Raw genomic sequence first — 21,114 nt, 5'->3', positions numbered from 1 at the left:
ACAACAACAAAAACCCAAGGCAATACATTTTTGGGGTATGGATGTTTGGTCTCATTTCTTCCTCTGTTATACTTGGTGTTCTCTTACTTCTCCCCAGGGAATGCAAAATGATTCCCTTTATTGACTGAGTGGAAGAGGAAGTAGGCTTGTGCAGTTCAGTCTCTTTTCCTTACAACTTTTCAGGAGCTAGCATGTGTGCAGAGGAAAGGCATCTTCAAGCTTTGAATATGCCGAAAGTATTATAGGGGTAAGCTTTGAGACTTTGGGGTTTAAGTCTACAGGTTTGGAGTTGAGTTCACCTTGAAGAAATATTAAAAGCTAGTGTTTCGGATAAGAAACCTTGAGACATACACAGCTAAGGAGGGAGATATGAAAATCTAATGGAGATGTGGAGAAGAGGGCTCATGTGGGATTGATCAGAAAGAGTAAGTAAGGCTTGCAGGTGACACCTTAGAATTAAGCATGAACTATGGAGGCCTCATCAATGGAGTAAACCTTGAAGTACTCAAGTCTTGCGATGAGTAGCTTGCTTCAGCATAGCCATAATGGTGTTCTCCGGCTCTCCTATCCATTTAGGGACTGCTTTAGATTGTATTTGGCTATATACAATGTTTACAATTCCGTATGTTTCTGAGATCCCAACCATATAAAAAAGTCATGTTTTATAATGGATAAATTCATTCATACGGAGTCCTCAGAAAGAGAAAATGATATTGTCTTGGCTTGACATAGAGGTGTAAGTCGTAAGATTAAACAGACGGTTATATATTGATTCTTTTCAACATAGCATTCCTGCACCGACCTAGATTTGTGCAGCATGGATGAACTTGATCATATCTATCTTTTTCTGTTCTGCCAAGGCAGTAAAGCTGTTCACTTTCCAACTTCTAAAATTGATATGGCTTTTCAATATTGTCTTATAAACCATACAATCCATTGGTTCTGGAACTCTTCCCTGATCTCAGAATCACATCCCTGAGCTCTTAAGTCACAGCCCAGTGTCTTTCCTCTACCAAGAATTCATTTATCCTTCTGTCACCTGTTGAAATCTGGCCCAGGACTCACAAAGGGTATCTTAATTAATTTTCAAAACAAAAAATTGTTTTCGGCCAGGTGCGGTGGCTCACGCCTGTAATTCCAGCACTTTGGGAGGGGCCAAGGCGGGAGGATCACGAGGTCAGGAGTTCAAGACCAGCCCGACTAACATGGCAACACCCTGTCTCTACTAAAAGTACGAAAATTAGCCAGGCGTGGTGGCAGGTGCCTGTAGTCCCAGCTACTAGGGAGGCTGAGGCAGGAGAATCGCTTGAACCCAGGAGGTGGAGGTTGCAGTGAGCCGAGATCATGCCACTGCACTCCAGCCTGGGTGACAACAGCGAGACTCCGTCTCAAAAAAACAATGCTTTATTATTTTTCTGTGATCTTGTGGTATATATGCTGTTACTGTATTACATATGCCGTTCTACCACTTAAAGTATTCTCCATACAATTACAATTTATGTTGGTTTCCAGACTGAGTCTGAAATACTTTACAATACTATGTCTGAAATGACTGAATTTTCAACAGTGCAGAAGTTTACATGCCATTTCATTCTTCTACGTTTCATCCATCGTTTTAGATACCTCAATACCATGACTGATATTAAGTAGTTTAAAAACTATCTAAGGATAAGGACATTATATCCCTCTATATTGTTTAGTAAATGATATTTCTTCATAGGAAAAAGACATGCTGTTTTAAGTGCTGTGCCTTTCTGTACTTTTATTTTGTTACTATAAAAAATATCCACAGATGAAAACCTATAGCTATGATATATTTACAGTATAATACTCATTTGACAATGAAGTTATAATATATAATTGAATCAAAGGACTCTGCTGATACAATGAATAAAAGAACATATGTAAATGATTCTTATATGGGACAAAATAGATATTAATAATAATCAATATTATGAGCAATTTGAATGAAACAGTTACCATTATCAAAGCAACTCTTTCAAAAGAATTCAAGATGTTTAAGAAAGACTTCCATCCTGCTGTGTTAGACAAAAGATTGTAGTCTACAACTGTAGTGGAAAGAAATCCTGACAGAATGTATTAATATATTTTCAAAATATTATACATTAGATTGCTAGCTCATTTATGTTGTAATATCTGCTAAGACTCTAATATGGTCCTACCCGTAAATCTACTTTTAAAAAGGAAGCAAAATGTATAGTTGAAATTCATCTTGAATTAATAACTGAGATAATGGTATAAACATAAAAAAAGGAATATTCCTTCTGCCTGTACACAATTATGACCTCATCGTTACATCTGAAGAGGACTGAAATACTCCAGAACATGTCTTTCAACTTCTCCTTTCATTCTTTTTCGTCTCATAATTTGACCTTTGTGGGCTCATAATTACATGAATAACACAAGAGGAAAACAAAATGTATTTTCTACTAAGGGAATGTATTGGTAGGAAAAGCAATACAACAGATTCAGACCGTCAAAAAATATACAGACTAGCATATGAATCATGTATGAGCATTTAAAACAACTAAGGTAGAATTAAAAATGAACAGGCATGAAAGCATCTGCCAAGATGTCCAGATTTGAAAAAAAAAAAAAGATGAGAATGCTAGAAATTAAAAACATAATCACTAAAATTAAAAGCTCAATGTATGGATAAAATAAGAGATTAGATACTGGGGAGAACCCTAAAAATACAGACCTGAAAAAGAAATAGAAACTGGGAAGGAGAGGGTAAGAGATGTGGGAGGTGTGAAAATGCAAAGTTATGTCTTCAGAGTTTCAGAAAAGGATCATAGAAAATTGAGGAGTAGTTATCTGAAGAAATAATGCAAATTTCCAGAATTGATTAAAATGTGATTCTACGGATACAGCAATTACGGTAAATAAAATACATGTGTACTTTTGACTTTATGGTGGAAGTACAGTGGAAGAGTAGAACACCAAAGACAAAGTATTATTTAAAGCAGACAGCAAGATAAAAAGATTACGTCTACAGGAGTAGCAACAAGATTTAAAGAAAATGCTTGGGGAATAAAGGTAATATAAAATAAAAATACTAATGTGTACATCCTTATCTAGGAAATTCATTCAACCTAAATTTATGAAATGATAATTTATAGACAGTAAAACTTTTGTTTTCCTTTTAGATAAATAAAGGTACTCTATGTAAACAAACAACCAAAGTGCTTTCTGGAAGAACTTTCTGAGTATCAAGATATAACAAGAATTTAAAAAGGACTGTCGTTATTCTTGACACTACCTTGTATTTTCAAAATGGGCAGATAAATATAATTAATAGCAAGGACTTGTGAAGGAATATCTTTCAGTAGAAAATAAAGAGTTGTAACTTAGTAACATTGTTACCAAATTTCATATTCAAGAAATATATATTTGTGTAATTTACACTTTTCCACAAAGCACTTCTTTATGCTTCCCCTGGAACCATATGCATATAATTTGAGAACATGCACCCTCAGCAGTAAAGGGCCAGGGTCGACCTTTCTGGAACTCACCTCCCCTTCTGTAGATTGCAAATGGAGCTCCTTCCTGCAGGTGGCCTTGAAGTCTCCTGCAGCAGCACTCACCTGGACCCCACGAGGAGCTTCCATGATCAAGGATCTGGTGGGTGATTCAAGCCTAAAGGAAAAACAAAAAAAAAATCATTCATAGAAAAAAGAAAATGATAAACTAGAAGACAACATTAGTCAACTTAAAACAACAACCAGAAAAACATACAGACCAGACAGGAATAAAGGAAAAGTCCTACCATTTTAGGCAAAGCCAAAATGAGTTTTAGAACAATTTTTGATTGACTTATCTATTTTTGGTTCTTTATAAAAATCTACATTTATTCACATCAAGTATTGGCTCTCACGTTCACGACAATTTGCTTATGGTTTCTTTTGCTGTTTCCCCTCATAATGCTCATGAAAAGTAGGCTGTGATAAGTATACTTGCTAAAATTTTGAGTAACTCACTAATATTAAATGATGGAGGTTGAATAAAAAACTTACTACAGTTTAGGATGTAGATATATGTATTCCTCAATAAAGAGTCCGTGTCTTGAATGCGTTAATGAAAATCGTTAATATTGCAAACTTTCAGGCATGCACAAAATATTATGAACTTGACGCCTCTAGAAACTGATTAAAATAATGAAGTAAGACATTTTCTACATCAACTAACTAACTCTGATGGCCCCGTGAAATGTCCACAGAATGAGTGACATTAGTCTGGGAAAGAAAAATCAATAGGGTAATATACAAGTATAAATGTGATTGAAGGTTGGCTACATAAATTATAAGGGCAAAAAACAAGTGTTTTACACAGTCATGCCTAGAGAAAGACAGTTGGGAGGCAGTTTTCAAATTATCTTCAAATAGGACACTGGAGAAAAAGCAAAAATGACACAATGCAGGAACTAGAATACAGTGGTAAAAAGTGCTAGTATGAGAAGAGGTAGGATCCATGCATTGGTCTTTTTAGATCAGCTTTCTGCCTTGGGGATGCAACTGCCTGTGATCCCCTTGACCACAGGAGTTTAAGAGGAGGGTCCCCTCAGTCTCACATCCACCGTTATCCAGCACAATTGGTTTTGTTTTCGGTTTCTGAGGCAATGAATTCAGAGTTGTTTTGCAGAAAGAACCACATCAAATGGTTAGGTCTACTGGAGTTCAGCTCCCTCTCAGCAGGAAAGTCAAACTGAAAAGCTTAAAAGTGATATGGAAGGAGCAGAACCAGCATTTAGAAGTGGTTTCAACACTTTCATTTTCTCTTGCAACTTTAAAATTTTACTCTCTATGGGCCATTTGGAGATCTATCCTCATATAACCCTGGAGGGGAGAGGTTTTGAATGTATCTATTTTTAATAAACATCTGTAATTTTTTTTTATTAAACAGAACTCCCCATATTTTCCATATAATATTTGATTTCCATAGAATATTTGAAAACTTGAAGATAATCACTCATAATCCCACTACTTATACAATTTACTATAAATGTCAAAATTTGAATGTTAAAATGTATTTTTATCACTGATTTTCCCTGATACATAACCCTTCTAGAACTACGCAGACTCTTAGCAATACAGTATCAACAATTTAAATATTGTCCCATGACCCGGCGTGGTGGCTCACGCCTGTAATCCCAGTACTTTGGGAGGCCGAGCATAGTGGCAGGCACCTGTAGTCTCAGCTACTCGGGAGGCGGGGCTGGCAGTGAACAGAGATCACGCCACTGCACTCCAGCCTGGGCAACAGAGCAAGACTCAGTCTCAAAAAAAAAAAAATAAAAAAAAAAAAGTGTCCCACTTCTCTCTTGTATGAAAATTCTCCTGTTCACTCAGGAGAGTTTCACAGACTTATTTATATTATAGTAGAGGTTTTCAATTAAATTATTCATGTTATTATTAAATATTCTCTGAAAAAGCCTGTAGAAAAAGGAAACCTAAGATTATTGGCACTACTTGTGGATTTCTATGTAAATAGTCAATGGAATTAGTGAATTATAATTGTATTCCTGTGGAAACATTACAGCAAATACAGCAGTGAGTTTCAGACTGGCTTTCACAGTGGGTAGCTAGTAGTAGGCCCGAGAGAAGGATTAGTGTTTAACTCCAGTCCCTCTACCAGCTGGTTCTTCAAAGCATTCTGTTTTCCATGGTGTTTATATACCAAAGATGCAACAAGATACTGTTTTTAAGGTGTTATACAACTATCAAATTTTAAAAGTCTGTGGCCTACATCTCTAGAAGAATTCTCAACATTCAGAAAAAATAATTCAGACTTTAAATTGTAAAGTATTAAGCAGAACTTAAACATCAGAAGAAACAGAAAGGGAGGGAAAAGGAAAGGAAAGCAAATATACTACTTTATCAGAATGTTCTTCTCATAGGTAGAAGAACACCAGCAAAGCGATCTACCCCTTTATTGAGGAAATGTCTCAGACAACATCCTGACTGCTTAATAGAGTTTTTTTCCTTGAATATATTAATGATGTATATTAGAGCTATGTGTTTCTAGAGATTAACTTGGGGCCTGCAAACCTTCATATTTCTGTGTTAAGGTGTATTTTTGCAAGAATGAGAATTATGAAAAGATGCCAAATATATGATTAAATATTAATTCATTTTACAGAATCCAAGTGCAGATTATTTTCTTATTCTGTAGTTAATGGATCTCAGATCCAACAATAAATCTTTAGGAAATCGGCACTGTATAATTAATTTCATCACTTTTTACCATAGGTACAGAAACTCTTCAAAGTGTAGCAACTTAACTATATATTAATGTAAGAGATAAAAAAGAGTGAATTTGCTGTTGTGGGCAAATTTACTATTGTGTCTTTAGCCTTTTGAAATACAGACTGCATTCTACAAAACAGTATCATCTTGTCAAAAAAAAAAAATTAAAATGCACATGAAAACCAGCACAGAACTTGAGAAATACTGGACACTCATCAAACATCTGCTGAATAAAGTTATAGAAATCCACCACATTTCTTCACCAAAATATTGATACTCTATTAATATAATAAACTTTTGAAATTTTTTCTTAAGTCTAAATCAAAGAAAACATGGCTACTTACTCCCTAAATTAACAGTTTATTGACTTGGCCAACCAGTGAAACCGTGTTGATTAGAACTAGGCATGAAGTAACAGTACTTATTTCTCTGAAAGGAAAACTGTCAGCAAGGCTTGTAAAGTTTTTCTCAAACACCCTGCTTTTCATGTTCATTACACAAATAAATAACTGAATACCTCCATAATTACTCGACTTTGCTTTAGTAACACTAATCTTTTTGGGATTGCCAGTCTGCTTTTACAACCAGCTGATAAATCCAGCTTAGTGCAATGTTTAAATAATGATGAATAATTAGAAAATGAAAACCAGAAACACTATACACTAGATATAATATCATTCACATTTTCACTTATGAGTTGTGAAATATGTCAGCAAGATAATTAAAATACCAGTTGGCTCTTATTCCTCTTTTAACAATAGACTCTCCATAGTTACTAAAACGTTAGAAATAAAAAATATTTCTTCTTTAAGAATAAATGTTAATAATTAAAAAAATACTTCTATAAATGTAGTAATTTTTTTAAATTAGTAAACAGCTGTGTCTGTATTAAAACACAGATGAAAAAAATTGGAATCAATGCTCTTCACATGTGCCTTTGTAATACAATAATGACTGCAGCCAACATGTGCCTTTGTAATACAGTAATGACTGCAGCCACTTTCCTTATATCCCACTCATTTAGTTAATATCCCCATTTTTCATCTTTGCTAAGTTTCAGGAACTCACATTAACAAATACTTATTGCAACTAGGATGTGTAAGATAACAGTGCTGGCTGCTCCAGCATTAAGGATGAACAAGGGACATGTGTATCCTGTGCTAATGGAATTTACAGTTTGTTAGGAGAAGAAAAATACAATAAATATTTTCATAAAAGTTGTTGAATTCCTCCTTGAAAAAAGAAAAAGCCATAAATGAAGACTGTAGCACCCTGTGAGATGCTGTTTACACACACTCCTCAGCACTCCTAAATCCCTAGCGTTTCCATCTAGAGTAGGTAATTATTACGTTGCTCTTCTAAAATAAGTCTTAGTCCTTGAAGGCGGCCACTTTTTTTTATAATATTGTTCCCTAGCTTTGAATCTGTGTTACTCTGGTAGTGAGAAACTGAGTTCCTTAGGAAATTTTATCATAGGATTCTAAAGGACTAAAAAATTTACTGTTATAAAGTATGGTTTTGTTGCCTTAAAGATTTTCAACTTTATTTTTTGTTTCCATCTTAGTACGTATACACTCATCCAATGTGAAGGGCTAAACACCAATCCTTATGAATAAAAAGGTTTTTTAACTTAGTATTTTGATTTTGCTTCCCAAGAGAGCAACTGTGTCTCTCAGGTTGATACTTTGATCCAACTTTATAAGTGACTTTTAATATGTGATTAGTTTTTATCAGCAGTATTTGCATATGTCCTTTTCCTAAACAATAATAAGTGCATTTCAGAATGTAATTTACCTATCATAACTTAATTATTATTAAACCATAATTAATCACCAAATCTTATGTATTGAATTAAGAACATCCACTGAGCAGTTTTGTATGAGGGATCTAGATTTTAATATTTTGAATGTAATCAACAGTGGTAATAATTATCCTGGGAAGAATTCCCTATAATGTTGGAATTTTCCGGGTGGTCAGAGCTTTTACATACAACTGCCTCCTAGAACCAAGTAGTTTATTCCATTGGGAATATTAGACTGGGGAATCCCATCCTAGTCCAATTAAGTTCTGCCTTTTTCTGATTAGCTTCCATTTGCTTCCATATTCCCCTCTATGTAATACTCTGTGGTCATTTATAGCTGTCTCAGCTCCCTATTTGCCCTGTCTTGATTCCTATATATACCATATATTTCATTATATATGTCGGATTTTCCAGCATTCCTTGTTTTGTTGTTGTTTTTATTGTGTTTTGTTTCATTTTTACAGATGGGGTCTTGCTGTGTTTTCCAGGCTGGAGTATAGCAGCATGATCATAGCTCACTGCAGCCTCGACCTCCTGGGCTCAAGCAATCCTCTGGTCTCAGCCTCCTGACTAACTTGGACTACACATGTGCACCATCATGCTCGGCTAATTTTTTATTTTTCGTAGAGACAGGGTCTCACTGTGTTGCCAGGTCTTGAACTTCTGATCTCCAGCGATCCTCCTACCTTGGCCTCCCAAAGTGCTAGGATTACAGATGTGAGCCACCACACCCGACCTCAGCATCCCTATTTTTATTAGTTCCTCTCACTTACTCCATAACTGCCTTTGCCTTTTCTTTTCTACATTCTTCCTATCTAATATATTCATTTTTGTATTTATTAAGTATATTGGGGGAAACATTGTCTCGCTGTCTATTTTAGTTCTTCATATATTAAAGCTGATCAATGGTGATGGAATTCATGCCACATGTGTAAGAGGAAGCACTTACCTGAGATCTTGGGATGGCTCTGCTCTGATGTGCGGCGTCTCCACAGAGTGCCCAAATACGGCTCCTTCAGTGCCTGGGGGTAGCATGAATATAGCAGTCAGTATAAGCAAGTCCACACAGTGACTTTCATCTCTATTTTTCTGCATCAAATATTCTTTCCAAAGAGAGAAAACTTAAAATAGGTACATATCATGTATTAGTCCGTTTTCACACTGCTGATAAAGACATACCCGAGACTGAGGAGAAAAAGAGGTTTAATTGGACTTGCAGTTCCACATGGCTGGGGAGGCCTCAGAATCATCGCGGGAGGCAACAGGCACTTCCTATATGGCGGTGGCAAGAGAAAAATGAGGAAGATGCGAAAGCAGAAACCGCTGATAAAACCATCAGATCTTACGAGACTTATTCACTACCACAAAAGAACATTATGGGGGAAACCACCCCCATGATTCAATTATCATCTACCGGGTCACTCCCACAACACGTGGGCATTATAGGAGTACAATTTTCGATGAGATTTGAGAGGGGACCCAGAGCCACACCATATCACAGGATATGAATGAGAAGAACTGGAAGAATATCACCAGGCAGGGAAGAGTCAATCAAGGTAAATGTAAATGTCATTATGTATGAACTGATTTTAAAATTAAATTATGTATAAAAGTCAAGAATTCCCACTCTCTCATTAAAGATTAAAGAACAAAAGCTCATCTCTGTCCCCTGCCTTATTTTCCAGTTAAGGGAAATTGAGGGAGGGATACGTCACAATACTTAATTCTGTGTTTCTATAACTAATAGCAGGTCATGAATAAAAATGTGGAGGTGGGCTCCAGTGTAGCCTACTATTGGTTTTCATAGGCATACCCTCATAGATGTTTAGCAGTTCTCACACACAGAGCTCCCACCTTTGATTACAGTAACCACCAAACGACAGAGAACATGTCATGTTACTTTGACCTCTCTGGGGTTAGGGCTTTATCTAAAACCATGAACTGCTTTAAATCATGTTGTTATCGTTGGTTTCATGTGGCATCATAGTTTTCCAAAGAGGTCATATACTCTTAACACTTTTCTCAGGAGGTTGAATGATACTCTATCTCAGCTTTCATTTACTGAATCTAGTTTTTTTTTCCAGATTCCCATAGCTTTTTCATAATTTAAGTAAAAGGGAAGGATTCTTCAATTACCAAAATCAAGTGGAAGAAAAATGCTCCAAATAAGATGACACTGAGAAAATCTTTTCTGTAATTTTGCATAAATGTCTTTGATTATCACCCTCAAAATAAACTGTATGATTTTGTTTTTTGATCTAATCTTCTTCAGACTTCTTAGTTTAAGAACCTCATATCTGTTCCATCAGTGGCTTCAACACTAGCTAAATTATACAATGTAACATAAAAATATATATTTGAAGCATACAAATCTGCTTTTGTCTAATGAGAAAAAAATCATGTAAAGCATATTAATTCAAGAGGCAATGATGAAATTTCCACTAGGAAATTAAAGCTAAAATTCCAATTCCTTACAAATAAATTGCTATATATGGAAATGTATTAAATAAATTGCTATATATGGAAATGTATTAGAACCATCAGATGACTCCTTTGCATAATATAGCAATACAGACCTTGATCATGAAGAGAAGAGGATGAGATTTTTTTTCAAAGACTGTATGATTTCATCTATATTCTAGGTCTGAGGGCAAACTTACCAGGTTCTGCTGCAGTAAATCCCTAAGATTGCAGATTTCTGTTTATAAGCTAAAAGCTATTGGCATTTGTTGAACACTTAATGGGTTTAATAGTGTTCTCTCTTGTCTCTCTCTGTCTCTCCTGAGACTCTGTAGGACATATGGTCCTTGTTTTTAAAACTTTTCCTCATGAATTTTGAAAAATTACTTCTTTAAGGAGTTTATTCTGTTGATATTTTGGAAGATATTTATTTTATTTCTCCAAGTGGAACGTTCCTTAAGATGGGTCTTTAAAAGTAAAACAGTAGTTGGAGGTAACAGTAATTGTGATCATGGTGGAGATAGCATTTGAAAGAATATTACAAGATATACATTTGTGTATCTCAAAGAGAGACTCTGGCATTTTGTAATAAGATATGCATCCGAGAAAAGATAGTTATCCATGTGCAAAGTTTAAAAATTAATTTCCACTATTGCCTGGTTATGAAAATTTGCCAGATAAGGTGACAGAAATATAATTAGACATCAGTAATATTTACTTTCAAATACATAATGACATACTTAGTAACTAAGCACAAACTATATCAGTGAAAAAAAAAATAGAATGTCATCAAAACTTTAAATTTTCAATGAGAAATAAAAACTGACAGAGGTCTCGATTCTGAGTTCCAATATAAAAATAATCATTTTTAAAGGATTCTTGAGGAAATAAATATGTAATCATGCCACTTAAAGGGTGAAACTGTAAACTAAATAATATGAGTAATTGATAAAATGCAGGCCTTTAGAAAATGAGATAGTCACTCTCCCTGTTTTTGTCCTGAATGAGCCAAAGGTACAAAATTAATAAGCAACACAGATTTTTTTTTTTTTTTTTTTTTTTTTTTGAGACGGAGTCTCACTCTGTTGCCCCAGGCTGGAGTGCAGTGGCCGGATCTCAGCTCACTGCAAGCTCCGCCTGCCAGGTTTACATCATTCTCCTGCCTCAGCCTCCCAAATAGCTGGGACTACAGGCGCCCGCCACCTCGCCTGGCTAGTTTTTTGTATTTTTTAGTAGAGACGGGGTTTCACCATGTTAGCCAGGATGGTCTCGATCTCCTGACCGCGTGATCCGCCCGTCTTGGCCTCCCAAAGTGCTGGGATTACAGGCTTGAGCCACTGCACCCGGCCTACACAGATAATCTTAAAGGAAATCAGTAAGGGATGATAAAAGCCACCTGAACCAGGTATGAAGTCTAACAGCATAAAAATTAAAAATCAGAGCATGCACAGTGGCTCATGCCTGTAATCCCAACACTTTAGGAGGATGAAGCAGACAAATCACCTGAGGCCAGGAGTTCCAGATCAGCCTGGCCAACATGGCGAAATCCCCTCTCTACAAAAAATACAAAAATTAGCTGGGCATGGTGGTGCACAGTAGTCCCAGCCGCTTGGGAGGCTGAGACAGGAGAATAGATTGAACCTGGGAGGCATAGGTTGCAGTGAGCTGAGACTGCACCACTGCCTTCTGGCCTGGGCAGAATGGATTATTAATAGGGTTGCAAGATTTGGCAATATAACAATATATGACACTGAGTTAATTGGAATTTCAGATACACATCAAATCATTTTTTAGTGTAAGTAAAGGATATTTACAGGGGATATACTTATACTGAAAGCATGTCATGAGTAATTAAGTAAATTCAAAATTAGTAAGGCATGATATACTTGACCTGGAAACCCTCACAATTTATCAGCATTCGTTTGATACACAAAGACAGAGCTGATTTACACTCACTTTGAGAAAAGACAGACTGTCATGAATTCTCATCACAGCCTCCAGAAACCATAGAAACAAAAAAAGAAGGATAGACATAAAAAGGACAAAAGGAACACAACAGATACATATTAATATGCATATGTAAACTTAATGAATAAATGTTTTTCATTGCTATTGTAAGGGGCTGTTCAAAAGGGTATAATGTTCAATAGTGCTTGATTATATAATCCTATAAAGGATGTTTCAGATAATTTAAACTGACTACAATGTTACAAGACATAGGGGAAACCTATACTGTTGGCTATTGCAATTGTCAGAAAAAAAGGAGGTAAGAAAATTCAGGGTCCAAGAGTAGTAGAAGCCATTCATATGATAATTTCTGGCTTCTGCAGGAAAGAATGAGGATGGCATATTCTGTTTTGCTGGAAAGGAAAAAAGGCAGATATGGATTATGGTCCTACTTTGTATTTACAGAGTTTAAGTCATAAGGTAGGATACTACCCTTTACAAATGCCTAACATAAAATGCTACACCCTCAAAAACAAATTATTAAAATTAAATGTAAGCACCTTGTCTGATGTGGCTATCTATATTCTAAATGCTATCTATACTATAAATGTTATATCCTACGCTACTCATTATTCACCCATTGGCATAGATATAATTTTTACAGGAGTCATTGGTCCCACAAGAAGAGGTAGCACAAGAAAAGGAAACCCAAGGATAAGCACCAGAGAGAAGGCAACCAACCAACCAAGAAAGGCAAGAATACCTCACATTGAGAAAAAGAAAGTCCGGCAGGAAATTATATTTTTAAGTTATTTGACCTGATATTTGCCAAATGAGAACTTTCGCTGGCCTTTATTTTTCCAATGAGATCAACTATGATCATGAATTTTCTGAGTTTTTTTGTGTGTGTGTGAGGGGGAGGGGATGCAAAAAAGGGAATGGATTTTATGTAGATATCAACATGATGTCAAAGAGAAGCTACAAGAGGAATCCAGAGTCCACGGGGCAAAGGTTAACAGGACATGAACAGCTAGCCTCCTAGCCCTATGGCACTTCACAGGAATCTTAGACAGCATTTTAAATTCTTCCACTAAAATAGGGGGAAGGTCCAGGAATATTTTTGTAGATCTCAAGGGACAGAAAGATTCCGATCTATTTATGATCTTCAATTTTGAATCTGTATTAGTAAATATATTCTAACATTTTGGAAGTCGTCCTACCTTACTTTCTTTTTCTTTATTTGCATCTGTTTCCCCCAAATCTAAATTAGTATTAAAATCTAGATTAAACTGGGAATAGACTTGTTTTATTCCCAGGTTTACTTATAATCTGTTTCTGAATCTTGGCCAAGTATTTAAAGCCCTCTGGTTTTTATTTGTACAATTAAAAACCAGATCATGAATAACATGATCTCTAAAGTACTTTCAATTTCTAAAAGAATTATACAATTTTTTTTTCAAACATGTCAAAACTTGTATACTAATAACTCTTGTCATTCGTCCTTAAATACAAATGGAAAGGAGTTTGCTCCTCCAAATCAAAAGAAAATAAATTATTTTGGGGAAGGGATGGAGTAATAATACTGGAAAAAATATTAATTGGCATTTCTTTTACTCCATTAAAAAGGGTTCCTTTGAATCCCGAAAAACTTATTATCTCTCAAAAGAAGAAATGTCAACCTATTTCAACATATACTACATCTCTTATTTGTGTCATTTTAATAATCTAAATGGTGTCTTTGTCTCCACTTAACGTGAGAAAACACAACCTATACACTGCTGGAGTAATTTTATCAAAACCATTGATAGCTCACCTGTGCGAAAAGCTGTAATTATTTTCCTGGACACTGCTTTTGCCCAGTATTCAATACTCCCGTCATCTGACCCCATTTGTCTGCTCAAACATCTTTTCTTCTACTTATTTATAAAATATCTTTACTAATTTCTCACCTCTGAAGGCATATGCAGATATCTTCATTCTCTGAACATATTTAGGGTTTACTGCCTGTAACACTTATGTTTAATCTACCACATCTATTCTTACATTTTATATTTTTAATTATGTGAGTTGCTTATGTTTCAGGCCAAAAAATTTGAAGATATAGTCCTTATATGCCACTGTATTCTTGTACACATGATGTATGTGAGATAATTAATAAATATCGATAAGGATCCATATTTCAAAGCCTTTTTTGAAAGTGTTCTCCCTTTTTATTTTATTTTTTTTTGAGACGGAGGCTCGCTCTGTCGCCCAGGCTGGAGTGCAGTGGCGCAATCTCGGCTCACTGCAAGCTCCGCCTCCCGGGTTCACCTCATTCTCCCTCCTCAGTCTCCGGAGCAGCTGAGACTACAGGCACCCGCCACCGCGCCCGGCTAATCTTTTGTATTTTTTAGTAGAGACGAGGTTTCACTGTGTTAGCCAGGATGGTCTGGATCTCCTGGCCTCGTGATCCACCTACCTCGGCCTCCGAAAGTGCTGTCCTTTTGTTTTTTAATCCTAGTTTGATTAATGGTAAAACCATATTCCAAACACCCAGGTGGACTGGGGAAGTATACCAAAATGTCCATTCTTGTTCAACATCCTTATTAGGGTACTTGTTTCGACGTCTTCAACATCACATACGTTTTCTGCTCATAATTCCTCCATACTGGTGTCAAATGATGTTCTAAAACACAAGATTGACTTTGTAACTCTCACTTAAAATATTTTATGAATCCAGTATCTGTAGAAGTCAAGCCCACATTCCTTAGGATTTATTGCTTAGCAGTTCTGTGCATTTTACATTTCAGTGACAAGACAGCTCTCGCATATTTTGCCATGTTTATGGACTGTCATGAGAACCCCTTCTTGTTCTCAGCCATATGCAACCTCTTACTCATGATTTGATGGTAATCTCTTCTCATTTTTCAAGATCTGAATCTAAATTATAATGTCTGTGAAATTTTCTTGGTTCTTGCAGCTTTTCCTCCTTCTGGCCTGTTTCCCCAGGATCTTGCAAAAATTACTGGTGTATATTTCTAACATTGCATTGCAATTTGCTTTAAGCTCTTCTCCAGTAACTTAGGACTTTCTTGAAGTCAAAGACTACCTTGATAAAAGTTGTATACTTAGTACTGATCATGGATTCTGCTACATAGTTGAGGATCAGTAAATTTAAAAATGTGAATAAAAAATAATTAACAGAAGCATGCATAAAATGCTTTCCATTTTATAACTGATATGTAAAACATGCTAAGCTTCTGTTTCCTAGTGTATCTCCTTAACACTTTAACACAAATTAACATCCTGGGATGATTATCTGAATGTACTGAAACTTATTATGAGCATAGCCAAAGTGATATTTTTCTAGTGAAACAGGGAAATAACATTATTAATTGTCTTGGAAAGAAAGCAAAAGCAAAAAAAAAAAACCACCATACTGTTCATTTAGGACTGCAAGATAAGCTGCCAGGATTTCTGAAAAGAAATTATTTCAAAATCTGTCTGGACTTTCCATTTGGTTTTTTTTCATCTTTTAAAAAAATGTCTCAAAGCCTTCACTCTTGGATGCCAAGTAATATCTTCTCATCCACTTAAACAGTTTCAGAAGACAGAGATAAAGAAAAAGACATTTGGTGATCAAAAGGAAAATGCATTAAAATAAAGCTATTTTCTTCAAAATGAAGTATATTTCAAAAGTAAGTTGTTACTAATGAAATTAGACTAACATATATCAGCACTGGAAATGATCCAGACTTCCATATGGCTCTCCTTTTGTAAGCTTCAAGAAGTTACGTTTTACTAGCAGTTGTTTCACTGAGTTTTAGGAGGAAAAGCTCTTCATTTATTAATTCTTTCCATGCCCTTTAGTCAACAATAAGAGTAATACTTGAAATTTAAAATCACATGTAAATAAAACAGAATTAAAAAGAAAATAAATTGTTTCCAAATTGAATGAGTATGTGGTTTGATGGAAATGACATTTTTAAAAAATGTATATAAATAATACATTTTCTAATTCCTACCTCCAAAACATGAAAACATTACAGTGGATGAGCAGAGCTTTCTTCGTTTACTCTTAAGATATATACTTTCAGGAAATAGATAATTCCAAAGTATGTGATTACTAAGGTTGTCATTTTGCTCTTTACTTAAATGAAACCACTAAGCAAAGGAGAAGTAACACACCCACCTGAGGCTTCTAGAGAATCCTGAGTGAGAAAGCATAATCAAGAACGCCCCTTTAGCAAACATAATCAGAAGATTCTGTGGTTATGGACTTTTTAAAAGGCAGCAATATTTGATTCAGTTTACAGCTTCATTGTAAACATTATAACTCTAATGAATTGAAATGCAAAAATATGCATTAACCTATTTGATAGCACATGAGCTACCCATATACTGTCATTTATTATATTTTTTAAATTTTTTTAAAAGATTAATGATGAAATTGAGATTAGGAAGATTCTTAGGTAAATTATCTTTTTACCACCTTTACATAAAGTCTAGATAAGCTTTGAACATACTTAATCTAGGAGTATATTTTGTCTTAAGGTTTGGACACTTTACCTTAAATACAGATATAATAGCTGATACTAGTCTTGGCTCTTTGAACTCACATTTATTCCTATAAATGTAAATGTTTTTTAAAGTTTTTGGTATGACTCTTGCCTTGATAACCTCTGTCATTAATCCAGTGAAATTCAAGCTTTGTGGAAATTCATTTATTTGAAAATTTCCCATCAGTTGCACCATCAGACTGAAGTTTCTTGGGGCGGGGGGGTGGGACTAGTAAATTCCTTAATCCTATATTTTTGCCTTATTTTATTATTCAAGCCCTTCACCTCTATTTAGATTACTTTCTGAAGAGAAACAAGATGACTTCCTACTGCTATTAGTCATAAAGGGAGAAATTGTGTTTTCTACTGGCAGGTCATACTGACCATTACCAAACGGAATGCCTAATACTAGAGACTCATCTCAGCAGCACTTTCATTTCTTAATTCTTTATTCTTTAGGACTTCTGGTGCATAGATATCAAAGTGCTTTCTATGGACCATAAAAATCAGTAAATAAATTGTCTAAAACAGATGGTACATAATTGTCTTCGGGGGCTTCAAATATTGCATTGGTTTATGGATTTATCTGAAACCTCTACAAACATTTTTTACTCTGAAAAAAAGCAAAATCTTGTATGTTCAGAAGATGCTAATTATATCAATAGCTTTATGAGCCTGAGATGCATGGTTAATCTACATAAACTAACATATCAAATTTTTTTTAAACATAGTATCTCATGAACCACAATTTATTTAGAATTTCCTTCTTACCTCAAGATATCTAAGAGATTTTAAAACATCAAAGTTTTAGGTGTAATTTTTTTGGGTCTCTTTGCCAATGAGAAAAGATTCAGAATCTGGGATCTTTGTACATACAACTTGCCTTAATATGTAATTGTCATTCATTTACTAATAACCAAATTTTACAAAAATTCACATAAAAACTGAAAGCCTCATAAGCCTATCATCCAGTAACAAGATAGTATGACATGCATAGAGTCCAAATGAGAATCAGAACATGCTTGTTAATGCCCAAATAAATTCTCTTCATCTTTTTGTTTCTATGAGAGTATGTGCCTTTTGTTGCTCAAGGTTGCTCCTTTGATTTTTATTTTATCACTTGCCATGTAATTCATATATACCAATAGGTAAATTTTAAAAAGCTCCCTTTATTTTCATTTGTTTTTTAATCATAAGAGGACTGGTAGCATTACTTTTAATTAAAGAAATGGCATGTTTCTCCAGAACTAACGTCTGGTTTTCCCAATAATGAAGTTTCTACAGTAAGAACACTCATCACATATTCAGCGTTGATTACTGTGAATACTGTATATTTTTCTTCGAGGAATTTCAAGCAGAGTAAGCCATTAATGCTTTATGCAAATTATAACCATTATAATTATCCATAGTTTTTAGTGAAGTCCAAGCATCTTCAAAATTATTGTGCCATTATGGAAACCTGTGTTTTATTTGTGTGCTCTGGTTATGGATCACAACATGTATCTTTAAAGACAGTCGTTCTCTGACCTACAAAAATAATGCATTACAGTTAGCATTAGACCTGCTGATATCAGTGGGCCTCTTCTGATAAGTCAGAGGTGAAATACACAACTTTTATAATCCAGATATGTGCTTTGACATTTTGGGAGTCCCTTGATACACACAGTAAATATCTCACCATGAACAGGGTAAGCAGATACTCAATATTTTCAATAGGTAGCTTTTTTTTTTTTGAGAGCGCTTAAATTGTGACACTGAGATGTACACATCAGTGTGTGCATGAATGCAGAGTATAGCATCTCACTGGGGAGTACTTTATCCGTGTGTGTGTGTGTGTGTGTGTGTGTGTGTATACCGACATTTACAAAATAGAATTCCAATCTTGTAAAAACCTTTCTAGATAATTGAAAAAACAAAAAAACGATGCCCTAATATATTAAGTTTGTATTATTATTATTATTCTTTAAGTTCTGGAGTACATGCACAGAACATGCAAGTGTGTTACATAGGTATACATGTGCCATGGTGGTTTACTGCACCCATCAACCTGTCATCTACATTAGGTATTTCTCCTAATGTTATCCTTAGCCCCACACCCTCTAATAGGCCCCAGTGTGTGATGTTCCCCTCCCTGTGTCCACATGCTCTCATTGTTCAGCTCCCACTTATGAGTGAGAACCTGCGGTGTTTGGTTTTCTCTTCTTGTGTTTGCTTGCTGAGAATTATGGTTTCTAGTTTCATCCATGACCCTGCAAAGGACATGAACTCATCCTTTTTATGGTTGCACAGTATTCCATGGTTTATATGTGCCACATTTTCTTTATCCAGTCTATCATTAATGGACATGTGGGTTGGTTCCAAGTGTTTGCTGTTGAACAATGCTGCAATAAACATACGTGTGAATGTGTCTTTATAGTAGAATGATTTATAATCCTTTGGGTGTATAACCAGTAATGGGATTTCTAGGTCAAATGGTATTTCTAATTCTAGATGCTTCAGGAATTGCCACACTGTCTTCCACAATGGTTGAACTAATTTCCACTCCTACCAGCAGTGTAAAAGTGTTCCTGTTTATCCACATTCTCTCCAGCATCTGTTGTTTCCTGACTTTTTAATCATCACAATTCTAACTGGCTTGAGGTGGTATCTCATTGTGGTTTTGATTTGCATTTATCTAATGATCAGTGATGGTGAGGTTTTTTTCATGTTTATTGGTCACATAAATGGCTTCTTTTGAGAAGTGTCTGTTCATATCCTTCGCCCACTTTTTGATGGGGTTGTTTATTTCTTGTAAATTTAAGTTCTTTGTAGATTCTGGATATTAGCCCTTTGTCAGATAGATAGACTGCAAAAACTTTTTCCCATGGTGTAGGTTACCTGTTCACTCTAATGATAGTTTCTTTTGCTGTGCAGAAGCTCTTTAGTTTAATTAGATCCCATTTGTCTATCTTGGAGTTTGTTGCCATTGCTTTCGGTGTTTTAGTCATGAAGTCTTTGCCCACGCCTATGTCCTGAGTGGTACTGCAAGGTTTTCTTCTATGGTTTTTATGGTTTTAGCTGTCAAATTTAGGTATTTAATCTATCTTGAGTTAATTTTTGTGTAAGGTGTAAGAAAGGTGACCAGTGTCAGTTTTATGCATATGGCTAGCCCTTTTCCCCAACACCATTTATTAAATAGGGAATCCTTTTCCCATTGCTTGTTTTTGTCAGATTTGTCAAAGATCAGATGGTTGTGGATGTGTGTTGTTATTTCTGAGGCTTCTGTTCTGTTGCATTGGTCTTTACATCTGTTTTGGCACCAGCACTGTGCTGTTTTGATTACTGTAGCCTTGTATTATAGTTTGAAGTCAGGTATCTTGTGTGATCCCTCCAACTTTGTTCTTTTTGCTTATGATTGTCTTGGCTATATGGGCTCTTTTTTGGTTCCATATGAAATTTACAGTTTTTTTCTAATTCTGTGAAGAAAGTCACTGGTAGCTTGATGGGGATAGCATTGAATCTATAAATTACTTTGGGTAATATGGCCATTTTTATGACATTGATTCTTCTTATCCATGCGCATGGAATGTTTTTCCATGTCTGTGTCCTCTCTTATTTCTTTGAGCAGCAGTATGTAGTTCTCCTTGAAGAAGTCCTCAACATCCTCTGTTAGTTATATTCCTAGGTATTTTATTATCTTTGTAGCAATTGTGAATGGGAGTTGATTCATGATTTGGCTCTCTGTTTGTCTGATATTGGTGTACAGGAATGCTTGTGATTTTTTGCACATTGATTGTTTATCCTGAGACTTTGCTGGATTTGCTTATGAGCTTAAGGAGATTTTGGGCTGAGACGATGGGGTTTTCTAAATATACAGTCATGACATCTGCAAACAGAGACAATTTGACTTCCTATCTTTCTATTTCAATACGCTTTCTTTCTTTCTCTTGTCTGATTGTCCTGGCCAGAACTTCCAATATTATGTTGAATAGGAGTGGTGAGAGAGGTTAACTTTGTCTTATGCCGGTTTTCAAAGGGAATGCTGCTTTCAGCTTTGCTTTTGGCCATTCACTACAATATTGGCTGTGGGTTTGTCATAAATAGCTGTTATTATTTTGAGATA

At 35.4% G+C, this 21,114-nt stretch overlaps 1 protein-coding gene across 2 annotated transcripts in view; it reads right to left on the bottom strand.

The window, feature by feature from the left end:
• SGCZ (sarcoglycan, zeta) overlaps positions 1-21,114 on the bottom strand; it is a 1,174,808-nt gene that overhangs the window by 13,534 nt on the left and 1,140,160 nt on the right. For both annotated transcript variants that reach the window (XM_011934897.1, XM_011934898.1), the window contains 2 exons: positions 9,017-9,089; positions 3,537-3,660 (listed from right to left, as the gene is read on the bottom strand). In XM_011934897.1, the coding sequence (XP_011790287.1) occupies positions 3,537-3,660; positions 9,017-9,089 (197 nt within the window). The remainder of the gene's footprint in view (positions 1-3,536; positions 3,661-9,016; positions 9,090-21,114) is intronic.

Source organism: Colobus angolensis, unplaced genomic scaffold (genome assembly GCF_000951035.1).
Source record: "Colobus angolensis palliatus isolate OR3802 unplaced genomic scaffold, Cang.pa_1.0 Scaffold14, whole genome shotgun sequence".
NCBI lineage: Eukaryota > Metazoa > Chordata > Mammalia > Primates > Cercopithecidae > Colobus > Colobus angolensis.
This window is presented reverse-complemented; position numbering and strand designations above follow the sequence as displayed.